This window comes from Petaurus breviceps, unplaced genomic scaffold (assembly GCF_028583685.1).
Source record: "Petaurus breviceps papuanus isolate PSGF00001 unplaced genomic scaffold, PetGlider_PUasm1.0 175, whole genome shotgun sequence".
NCBI lineage: Eukaryota > Metazoa > Chordata > Mammalia > Diprotodontia > Petauridae > Petaurus > Petaurus breviceps.
The window spans coordinates 59,745,670-59,758,167 of record NW_027185764.1 but is presented as its reverse complement, the minus strand read 5'-3'; the positions used below and the strand labels follow the sequence as shown (position 1 = coordinate 59,758,167).

The 12,498-nt window shown below is 35.7% G+C and overlaps 1 protein-coding gene across 2 annotated transcripts in view; it reads right to left on the bottom strand.

Moving 5' to 3' along the window:
* Nucleotides 1–12,498, bottom strand: part of PRPSAP2 (phosphoribosyl pyrophosphate synthetase associated protein 2) — a 69,565-nt gene that overhangs the window by 41,491 nt on the left and 15,576 nt on the right. For both annotated transcript variants that reach the window (XM_069085191.1, XM_069085192.1), the window contains exons 2-6: nt 11,378–11,492; nt 11,039–11,190; nt 10,582–10,634; nt 8,394–8,460; nt 4,443–4,615 (exon numbers count right to left, since the gene is read on the bottom strand). In XM_069085191.1, coding sequence (XP_068941292.1) covers nt 4,443–4,615; nt 8,394–8,460; nt 10,582–10,634; nt 11,039–11,157 — 412 coding nt within the window. In that variant the 5' untranslated portion in view covers nt 11,158–11,190; nt 11,378–11,492. The remainder of the gene's footprint in view (nt 1–4,442; nt 4,616–8,393; nt 8,461–10,581; nt 10,635–11,038; nt 11,191–11,377; nt 11,493–12,498) is intronic.

Here is a 12,498-nt window from a genome sequence, read left to right as displayed (position 1 = left end):
TTACGGACAAATTCCTGAGCTCACGGGTCAAAGAGAAAGTACTTCAAGTAGCCAGAAAGAAACAATTTAAATACTGTAGAGTCATAACACAAGATTTAACACCTTCCACATTACAAGAGCAGAGGGCTTTGAATATGTTATTCCAGAAGGCCAAGAACTACAAAGAATAACATACCCAGCAAAACTGAATATAATTCTTCAAGGGAAAAAAAATGGATATTTAATGAAACAGGATTTTCAGACATTGCTGATTAAAAGATGAGAGCTGAATAGAAAATATGACATTCAACACTGGACTCAAGAGAAGCATAAAAAGGTAAACATGAAAGAGTAACCTTAAGGATCTCAATAAAGTTAAATGTTTACATTCCTATATGGGAAGATGATATATGTAACTTCTAAGATTTATCATTATTAGGACAGTTAAAAGGCATTTTCCATAGACAGAGGGCATGGATGTGAGTCAATTATATTGGAATGATCTCCCCCCCAAATGAGAAAGAGGGATGCACTCGGAGAAGGGGGAAGAGAGAAGTAGAATGGGGAAATATTTCTCATACAAAAGATGCATGCAAAGGAGAACTTCTACAATGGAGGGAAAGATGGGGGGGTGAGGTGGCAGGCAATGCTTGAACCTTACTCTCATCAAAAATGGTTCAAAGAGAGAAGAATATATATTCATACTCAGTTGTGTACAGAGATGTAATTTACCCAATAGGGAAAAGAGGGAGAGAAAGGGGTGGAGAATGATAAAAGAGAGGACAGATTAAGGGAAGCAGTAGTTAGAAGTAAAATAGACTTTTGAGGAGGGACAGGATAAAAAGAAAGAGAAGAAAATGGGATGGAAGGAAAAATACAGTCTGATTTTTCTTAGACAAGAAATCAGGTCAAACTATCCAACATGAAGGTGTAAAAAATGCTTTGAAGTTATTCTGTTTCAATTCTTTCTACCCTTTGATCTTTCCTTTACCACCAAGTACATGCTCACTGAATACATTGATTTGATGGGAAAAGGTAGAAGTCGAATTATCTATCACATCATTTAATAGCTTCTATAAATGAGATACAGGAAAGGAAGTGAAACAAAGCCAAACTATTGAATTATGCATTATGTCATTCATTAGTCTGGCTAACCAAGACTCTGGATTAATTCTAAGGTCTAGCAAAATCTGAAGGAGTGGACAGACTTTTCACCGGAGTCAATATGGCGGAGAAGAAACAGGACATCCGCGCAGCTCCAGCTCCCACCACCTCCAATTCATATAAAAGGGGACTCTGACCAAACTTTGGAGCTACAGAACCCACAAAATGACAAAGAGAAGCTGACCTCCCGCTGAGGACAGCCCAGCAGGCCGGCAGGAATTGGCCAGCACACCGTTCTGGAAGTCAACCCTAGCCCCATGCACCGGAACAAGGTTTTAGCCCCAGGGCGGGCCTGACCAGCCACTGGCTGGAGGGACTCCAGATCACCAGCAGCTGTGTCCATTTCCAGAATTATCAAGACATAGATGCAGAGGACAAAGTGAGAGGTCAGTGCAGTGTGGACTTTGGGATCCAGTAGTTGGGAGTGCTTCGACCTTTATCCTGTGGAGGGAGAAGCCACAGAGGGCTGTGACACAGCCACTGCCATGTGGCAGTTTCAGCTCCTGGCCTGCAGGGTGTAGGGAGACCAAGTGACCAGTCTGAGGGGTAATCACTCTTGCTTTAACCTGCTTGAATCTGGATTGCAGTCTAGGGTGGAGGTCCTGGGGTGTGTAACCAGTTGCCAGAGTGTGTGGAGGCTTCAAAGAGGGCACACAACTAATACCTTTGGCAGCTGAGAAAACCCCAGCGTTTGGTACAAAGCTCCGCTGCCTGGTAGCAGAGCCCTACTGTGGCAAAAAGCCCAAAAGTCAAGTAATTGAGAGGCAAAATGAGCAGGCAAAGGAAGCAGACCAAGCAAAACAATCCAACATTAAACTCCTATTTTGTGGACAAAAAGGATCAAAGCATGGAATAGGAGGAAGAAAATGAAGTCAGAACTCCTGCACCAAAAAACTTCCAAGAAAAATATGAGCTGGTTACAGGCCACAGAGGACCTTAAGAAGCAAATAAGAGAATGGGAAGAAAAATTAGGAAGAGAAATGAGAAAGATGCAAGAAAATTACGAAATGAAAGTCAACAGCCTGACTGAGGAAAATAACACCTTAAAAAATAGACTAACTCAAATGGCAAAAGAGGCTCAAAAAGGCAATGAGGAAAAGAATGCCTTAAAAAGCCGAATTTGCCAGATGGAAAAAGAATCTCAAAAGCTCACTGAAAAGAATCATTCCTTCAGAATTAGATTGGAGCAAATGGAAGCCACTGACTTTATGAAAAATCAAGATGCTGTTAAACAGATCCAAACAAATGAAAGAATACAAGGCAATGTGAAATATCTCATGGGAAAAACCACTGACCTGGAAAATAGATCCAGGAGAGATAATTTTAAAATTATTGGACTACCTGAAAGCCATGATCAAAGTAAGAACCTAGAAATCATCCTCCAGAAGTTCTCAAAGAAAACTGCCCTGATGTTTTAGAACCAGAGGGCAAAATAGAGGTTGAAAGAATCCACGGATCACCTCCTGAAAAAGATCCCAAAAAGGAAACTTCTAGGAATATTATAGCCAGGTTCCAGAATTCCCAGATCAAGGAGAGAATATTACAAGCAGTTAGGAAGAAACAATTTGAATATTGTGGAAACACAATCAGGATACCCCAGGATCTGGCAGCTTCTACACTGAGGAATTGAAGGGCTTGGAATGATATTCTGGAGGGCAAAGGAGCTGGGATTAAAACCAAGAGTCACCTACCCAGCAAAACTGAGTATCATGTTTCAGGGGAAAATACAGTCATTCAGTGGAATAGAGCACTTTTAAGCATTCTTGATGAAAAAACCAGAGTTCAATAGAAAATTTGACATTCAGATACAAGAAGCATGAGAAGGTAAACAGGGAAAAGAAATCATAAGGAACTTATCCAAGTTGAACTATTAACATTCCTACATGGAAAAACAATAATTGTAACTTATGAAACTTTTCTCAGTAGTTGAAGGGAATTTCAGAAATATATATGTCTATATATGAGGGTATATGGGCATATGAATACATATGTGAATGTGTGTATACATGTTTACAGTTAAACATAGATAGAGGGCACAGGACCAATTGAATAGGAAGGGATGATACTTAAAAGGTGAAATTAAGAGGTAAGAGAGGAATATAACAAGAGGAGATGGGGAGAGACAGAATGAGGTAAACTCTCTCATACAGAAGAGGCAAGGGAAAATGGTTACAATGGAGGGGAAGAACAGGAAGGCAAAAAGGCAAAACCTTATTCTCAATGAATTTGGCTCAGGGAGGGAATGACACACACACTAAATAATAGGGGTATTTCACCCTACAGGAGAGTAGGGTGGATGAGAAGGGGGATGATGGAAGGTGGGGCAGGCTGGGGGGGAGGGAAGTTGGAAGCACCCACTTTTGAAAAGGGACAGGATCAATGTAGAGAATAGAACAAGTGGGAGGTGTGACAGGCGGGAGGGAAATATAGTCAGTTTTTTACAATATATCTACTATGGTAATGCTTTGCATAGCTACACATATACAACCTATACTGAATTGCTTATCTTCCCAGTAAGGGTGGGTGACAAAGGAGGAAGGGAATGAATCTGGAATTCAAAGTTTTAAAATCAAATGTTTAAAAAAATATAAACACAATTATTAATACTATTTTACATGTAATTGGGAAATAAGATATACAGGCATTGTGGCACAGAGATAGATCCACAATGCCCTGCTGGAAAAGTCGAAGGGGGCATGGGAGAAGATATGGGAGAGAGCAGTTTGGAGGAGGGGATACCCTGTGAGACCACTATTTTGGCATGATGGGTAGGGGAAAGATGGGGATAAAATTTTTAACTCAAAATCTGGTGGAAATGAATGATGTGAACCAGAAGTTAATAAAGCATTTGGAAAAAAAAAAAAGCCTATATAATAAATACTATGCATTGTGTTGAAAAAAAAAATCTGAAGGAGTGAAAGAGTGGGAGGGAGAGAACTTGGAACTCAAAATTTAAAAGGAAAATAACACTTAAATAATGATAAAAAAAAGAATTATCTTTATATGCTTTTTCCCTTACATTAAGTATTTTCTTTCCTTTGTTTTTCATAGTTTTTTTAAGGTGGTGAGCAAAGAAGGATTTTTTGTATGTTATGTAATATTTTATTCAATTTTTTGAAAAGGATCCTTTTCAATTTTTTGAAAAAATCCTTTATTATTATTACTTTGAAATGTGTTATTGTGACTATTTCATTATCATTTGTTTTGTTCCTATAAAGCTCATATAAATGTTTAATAAGTGAAAAATGAAGATAACAACCACCACCACCAAAAATCCCTCCAGAATAATAATGTCTTACCAGCCTTGCACATCATTGAAGCCAATAACTTAGAAACAATGGAGCCCCTTTTTCTCATCTTGCACTGCTTGCTGTATGGAAAATAGGGAATCACTCCAATAATGCTTTTGGCACAAGAGGTTTTACAAGCATACACCATGATCAAGAGTTCCATGACTGTAGTATTCACATCCCTGAAATAAAAGATTTCTAGTTTTATATTTATAGGTTAAAATTCAATAAAACATCTGCTAATATTTCGCAGTTACAAAGCACCAATGAAATGCTGCTTAAAAAATTTACTATTTTGGGACATCAGGTAAGAAAGAAACAAAGACTGGCTTAGACCAACACCATAAACCATATTTCACAATATATCTAAATGGATACATGACCTTAATATTAAAGATCATACTATGAAAAAATGATTGTTATTGCTCAATAGAAAAGAGATTAAAAGAACTACAAAGTAATAACACCTTCATGAAAGAATGTTCCATATCACTAAGAGAAATGCAAATCAAAACAATCATGAACTTTTACCCCCTATACCCTGCAACCTGACAAAGATGATAAAATATGGTAAATAGCTAATGTTGAAAGAAGTCATGACACACTGATGCATTGTTGGTAGAGCTGTGAATCAGTACAATGATTTTGTAAAGCAATTTCGAGTTATGGAAATAAACTGTCCATAACCTTGGACCTAGAGATTCCATTACTGATTTATATGCTAAGGAAGTCATTGATAAGAAGAATGTTCCCATATAAACAAAAATATTTATAGCAGTACTTCTGGGGTTGGAAAAAATTGGAAACAAAGTAGATACCCCTCGACTGGAGAATGGCTAAACAAACTGGTACATCAATGTAGGGGAATATCACTGGGGCTACAAGAAATGAAAGTGATGGATACAAAGAAGTATAGAAAGATCTATATGAACTGTTGCAGAATAAAATAAGCAGAGCTAGTAAAAAAGATACACAATCTCTACAGCTATGTAAATGGAAAGAACAAATGCACACGCTTATATGTATGTGTATGCATATGTATATATAAAAACTATGAATGTTGAAAAATGATAAGGAACGGGGACAGCTAGGTGGCACAGTGAATAGACCACCAGCCCTGGAGTCAGGAGGACCTGAGTTCAAATCCGGCCTCAAACACTTGACACACTTACTAGCCATGTGACTTTGGGCAAGTCACTTAACCCCAACCGCCCTCCAAAAAGAAAAAAAAAAGAACAAACATAACTCAAAGATACAAGAAGATACTGTTGACACACACCTTTGCAGAGGTGTGAGATCTATAGGTGTTACACACTGTACAAGATTTCAGACTTTTTCAAAGTATTTGATCAGTTGTGCTGATTTTTTCCTCTTTTTCTCCCTTCTTTTTCTTCTCTTACAAAATACTGTTTGTTTTTATGAGATGGCTAAGGAGATGGAAAGAGGGATTCTGGGGAAAATCATGGTGATATAAAAAAAAAGACATCAATAATTTTTTAAAAACAGAGAACACAAGGGAAAAGGTTGCATGATAAGGAACAAACACACTATATAGTAACCCTGCTTATCTTTGAGAAAACTCCAAAGTAAGGTTTCAGAGAAGGAGGACTTAAAGATGAGAAAAGCTGAATCTGCAGAGTTACATTAAGAGCACCAAAGATAACATGAAAGACTGCAAAAGAAACTGAATATATTAAGGAAATTAAAGGGTGCAAAGATGATGTTTTTGACTTCAGGATAAATACATCAAACAAAAGAAAAACAAAGCCAAAATAACAGAATGTTAGAACAAACTTAAATTTAAGGGAAAATACCAGAAAGATTTGAAAATATTTATAAATACAAAGTAGTGACCAAACAATAACCATAGAAGGAAGCATCAGATTGGGTATTGTAAAATTTGAGTTCTAATCCCAGTTCTTCCAAAAAAATAAAAATAAATAAAAATAAAACCAAGAATCACCTACTCAGCAAAACTGAGTATAATACTTCATGGGAAAATATGGACATTCAATGAAATAGAGGATTTTCAAGCATTCTTGATGAAAAGACCAGAGCTGGAGAGAAAATTTGACTTTCAAATATAAGAATAAAAGAAGCAAAAAAAAAAAAAAAAGGCAAGAGAAGCATGAGAAGGTAAACAGGAAAGAGAAAGCATAAGGAACTTATTAAAATTGAACTATTTATATTCCTACATGGAAAAAAGAATAATTGGAACTCATGAGACTTTTTTCAGTATGAGGATGGTTGAAGGGAATATGTATACATACATTATATACATATGTATAGGAGGGTGTATGTGTGTGTATATGTGCGTACATGTATACATAGACAGATGATACAGGATAAGTTGAATAGGAAGGGATGATATCTAAAACATAAAATTAAGAGGTAAGAGAGGAATATATTGGGAGAAGGAGAAAGGGAGAGATAGAATAGGGTAAATTATCTCATATAAAAGAGGCAAGAGAAAACTTACAATGAAGGGGAAGAGCAGGAAGATGAAAGGGAATGAGTCAATCTTATTCTCACTGAATTTGGCTTAAGGAGGGAATAATATACACACTCAATTGGGTATCTTACCCTACAGGAAAGCAGGGGTGAAGGGGATAAGAACTGCGATGATAGAAGGGAGGGAAGATTAGGGGAGAGGGTAGTTAGAAGCAAACACTTTTGAAAAGGGCAGGGTCAAAGAAGAAAACAGAATAAGTGCGGGAGCAGAATAGGATGGAGGGAAATATAGTTAATCTTTCACAATATAACTACCATAGAAATGTTTTATTTTTGTACACATGTACAACCCCATATTGAACTGCTTGTCTTCCCAGTGGGGGTGGATGAGGAGGGAAGAAGGGAAAGAATCTATAAATCAAAGTTTTAAAAACAAACGTTAAAGGGGAGGCTAGGTGGCGCAGTGAATAGAGCAGTGGCCCTGGAATCAGGAGGACCCGAGTTAAAATCCGGCCTCAGACACTTGACACACTTACTAGCCATGTGACTTTGGGCAAGTGACTTAACCCCAATTGCCCTCCACAAAGAAAAAAGAAATGTTAAAAAAAATATATATTTTGAGAGGCAGCTAGGTGGAGCAGTGGATAGACCACCAGCCCTGTAGTCAGGAGGACCTGAGTTTTCATTCAGTCTCAGACACAATACTTACTAACTATGTGACCCTGGGCAAGTCATTCAACCCTAATTATCATATAAGCATGTGTATGTGTGTGTTTATGTATGTTTGTGTATAATAACTATTTCAATATAGTCAGTTTCTTTTGTATTTAATTTTTTTAATTTAAAAATATTCTAAGAAGAGATCTATAATTTTCAAACTGCCAAAGGAGTTCATAACACAAAAAGGCCAAAAGATTCTGTGCTATGATGTCTGTTTCCTAATGATTTCCTGAATCCTATTTTAAGAGATTAAGAACCCTTGTCTATTCTTTTTTTTTTTTGCCTTTTGGAGGGCAACTGGGGTTAAGTAACTTGCCCAAGGTTACATGGCTAGTTTTTTGGTGTGGGTGTTAAATGTCTGAGGCCGGAACCGAACTCGGGCTTTACTCACTGAGCCACCTAGCCGCCCCCAATATTTATTGGATTTTTTTTTTTGAAGGGCAGTTGGGGTTAAGTGACTTGCCCAAGGTCACATGGCTAGTGTTAAGGCTGGATTTGAACTCAGGTCCTCCTGACTCCAGGGCAGGTACTCTATTCACTGTACCACCTAACCGCCCCAATGGATTCTTACTTTTTTAAAATTTTTTTTTAGCTTTTTTGGAGGGGCAATTGGGGTTAAGTGACTTTTAATGTAAACACTGTATCACCAATGTACTTAATAGTCTCTTTCCCCAATTTCTTAAAACAGAAGTCATAATTCTTCGAAGATACAAATCTTATTATCACAGTATTACTGTGCAACACTAAACAAAGTAGTAACTAAAAACACGTATGCCAGTTGTTACTCACTTTGAAACAGTCTGGATGATAAAAACATCTTTTCCTCTGACAGATTCTTGAATTTGAACTCTTGTTTCTAGTAAAAAAAAAACCCACAATTGTTTAACACTATTTTTAAAACATAGTCTCAGGATTAGTCTCTATTATACAATAGTTATTATAAGTATAATAAATGATTCACAGACTTATATTTATCGTAGTATTGATATTAAACAAAGAGGGTGGACATAAGATTCTAGCAAATTATTGTTTGGTTTTCTTATGATTATTTATTATAGTTTTCTTATGACTATTTTGTTTACCTACTTATGATTACAGTTTTCTTATTATTTTGTTTACTTACTTGGCTGAGGATGTTTTAGTGATAAAACTATTTTTAAAGAGGCAGTTATTACCTCTGGCCATTTAAACTTGTTTCCCTTACAAGCTTAAATATTAGTATGCAAATCATGATTTTATAAGCCATTTTCTAATGACTAAGACCCCAGTCTTAAAACTTCATCTTGGGTCTCCTCCCTTTCCTTCAACTGATACCCAACTAGTTACCAAGTCCAGTAGAAGCCTTCTCTGAAATACCATTTTTATCTCTGCTTTGTTTTCCAATCCAATCCAATAAACATTTATTAAGCACCTACAACATGCCAGGCACTGTGCTACAAGTTAGTAATATAATAAAAAGAAAGACAGTCCCTGCCCTCAACAAACTTACATTATGAAGGGGAGAGACAACACACAAAATGAGACTGGAAAGCAGGAACAGGGGATGGGGAAGGGAGAGTGGTGTTCTACTTCCAGTACTTTAAATCAGGCTCTTATTAATCTCTGACATGGACTATCACAAAGCCTCCCAAGAGGATTTCTTGCTTCCTGTCTGCTACTGCTCCTGAAACAAAGTGTTAGACTTGGAAGTCAGAAAGACATAAGTTCAAATCGCAACCCCAGTTTAATAGCTTTGTCTTCATACATGTAACTAAAAAAATACTAGCTGATTTACCCAGAACAAATCACTGAAACTTCAGTTTCCTTATTTGTAAAGTAGGAAAATTAGCTACCTTACAGGATTATTGTAAGGCTCAAATTAGCCATATACTAATCCTCCTAATCAAGTCAGTTCCTGCTTAAAAAACAAAATAAAAAACCTTTCAACAGCTCTTCCCACAAAATACCAAATAAAATTAAAGGAAATTAAATTATTTAGAGTTCTGAGACTGCTTAGCCCAATTCCTGTTTTTGACATAAGGAAACTAGGGCACAGAAAAATTAAGCGACTTGTCCAAGGTCACAAAAGTAATAAATATTAGAGCTAGAAGTCAATTCCAGGTCCTCCAACTCCAAATCTTCCCACTATATTAAAAAATTTTTTCACAAAAAAAAAATACATTTTCTTAATATTTATGGGACAACTACTGCAAAACAATTAAAGAATAATATAACCAACTAAAACTATCTAAATACATAGCTGATTCAAGCATTTTCACTAAACTGACAGGTCAATTCAATCAGTTCACTATTTGTTGTTTTTAAACTAAATTGACCAGTTAAACAACTGCCTAAAGAATGAAGTAGAACAAGCAGCATAGTATAGTAGAGAGGTCACTGAAGCTAGCATCAACTGGGTTCAGATCCTGCCTCAAGACACCTACTAGTTGTGAGACCTTCGGCAAGTCACTTAACTTCTTGGTGATTTACTTTCTTTACCAGCAAAATGAAAGTGGCCTCAATGATGTTCAAAGAATTTTCCTAAGATGCTCTGACACTATGATATAGTACCTCTTGGTGCCCTAAGCCAACTCTGTAAGGTAAATTGCAAAGATGATGCTAATCTCCAGTGGTAAAGGAGGTGCCTAACCAGCAGATACCTATACTAATGAAAAATTGTAGATCTGGTTTAAAAAAAAAATCATACACACTTATTTATATACACATCTCCCCAAAGGAATGTTAAGTTCTTGGAGTGCAGAGGCCTATTTCATTTTTGTCTTTGCATCTTCAGTGCCCCGCATATTGATAGGAACATAGAAAACCCCTTAACAAATGCTTATAGATTTCCACCACATCTTGATGTGACTTGCCAACTGAGCCAAAACATTGAAATCAATTGTTAATACAGACAGTAACTTAATGATAAAACCAACATGAATTCAAATCAATCAACTATGTTACAGAGAAATTAACAGGATAAGACATGGTTTCTCACCTCTGTTTGGTTCCTGGTAAACCTGAACTTTGCCCATTTCAACCCCTAGCCTCCTATAAAAGATAAGGGAAAAGTTAAAAATATAAACAAAAAGCTCAACCAACATTCCTGACATTAAAAATTAATCCACAAAGATAAAACAGTAGAAATCCTGCTAAAGTTAAATATAACAGGAAACACATTTTCCAAAATTATATTGGAATATAAATTATAAAATCAATTTTGATGAAGGAAACTAATCCAAATAGTAATAAATAATTCCTAATACATATTTTACTCAAATGTTAGACTATATAGAAGTTTCAAAAGTCAATGGTATTTAAAAATGCCACCAATAAGTAGATCAACTATAAAAATTTTATTTTTAATATTCATTTGAATCTTAATACTAATGCTAGTTTACCCACTAAGTTTAAGTTATTGCTGAATAGGTAGTAGCAGCATATTTAATACTCACTCAGCAATTTTCTTTGAAAGTTCCATACAAGATGAATTGGAATTAGCTGAAAACAACACCAGGCCACCCTTAGGTACATTCATGATGGTTCCTAATTCAGAAGGTGCCACACAAAACATCAAAACCTCCTTGGTTTTTCAATATCTAGAGTACTAGAAAAATATGTAATATATTTAGAGTTACTATATAATGAAATACTTCATTTTCTTATAACAAATTGTGATCATCAATACAAGCTGAAAAATCATCAGGACTTTAGGGTTACCAAATTCATTATATGTCTACAATAAAATAATTCTATTATTTCTCAATACTCTGAAGGATAAAGTATAAACTTACAAGAAAAGTGGAGCTTAAAGAAAAGCTCAGCTGAACCAGTAGAATTTAAATCTTGTAGAATAGTATTTGAATTAAGGAATGGGGTTGCTGTCATTCTCCAACACCAAAATTCTTCCTGGATTAACAATGAAAAATAGAAAACATCAAAAACAGAGTTGTGGACTGATTTATCCATAAATACAGAACTATCAAATTATCTAAACATATTATCGATAGCATCATTTTATCAAACTACTTACTTAATTTACAAGTACTCATTAAACACTTCTGCCATGTATTAGCAATGACCCTAGAAAGGTAAATTTAAGGAGTTGGAAAGAGGAAATACTTAAGTAGCTACATTCTAATGAGGGAGAAAATAGTATCTTCAGAATGTCGCTGTTTTCAAGGGTCAGAGAATGAACTGATGAAGAGAAAAAGGCCTAGTAACTGTTTTATTTCGTTTTAGAAGACCAGAGAAAAAGGAGGGATAGAAGAATATACTAGGGAAGAAACGATAAATCAGTTAGAAGAACTAAGTTTTTCTTCATAATTGCAGTATACTGAAAGAGTATATAAATATGCAGGAACTGGTGCTGGGAATGGTGTCTCATAAACTGCATCTCACAATCCTCATCATTACCTGAACCTGAGAAAGGAAGGTTGAAAATATACATAGACACAAACAGAGAGAGACAGAAAGACAGACAGACAGACACACACTCTCTCTCTCTGGTGTTGAAATATATGAAACAACAATAAAAAAAAAGGTGGGGATAGTGAAAGGAAATGAGGTGTTTAACAGAGTTGTGGAAAAAACAGTGACAAGCAAAATGAACTACAAGTCTGCAGAGTAGATCATAAATGAGAGATTTTTAAAAAAAGAATAAAAAGTATAAAGAACAAGTATAAAGACAAGATCTCAACTTGGTGAAGAAGGGTACAGAAATAAGAACAGATCATTTCAATTATGCATCACTAAGTGTGGATTTGAAGGGGTAAGGAAAATAAAAGAAAAAATTTGGAGGTTATCATGAAATAACATATACAATTAACCACTAATGAATAGGATGAACTCACTCATAAAAAGAAGATAGCAGAAATAATTATAAGAGATATTTGAAACAAAAGTTCATGTAAAG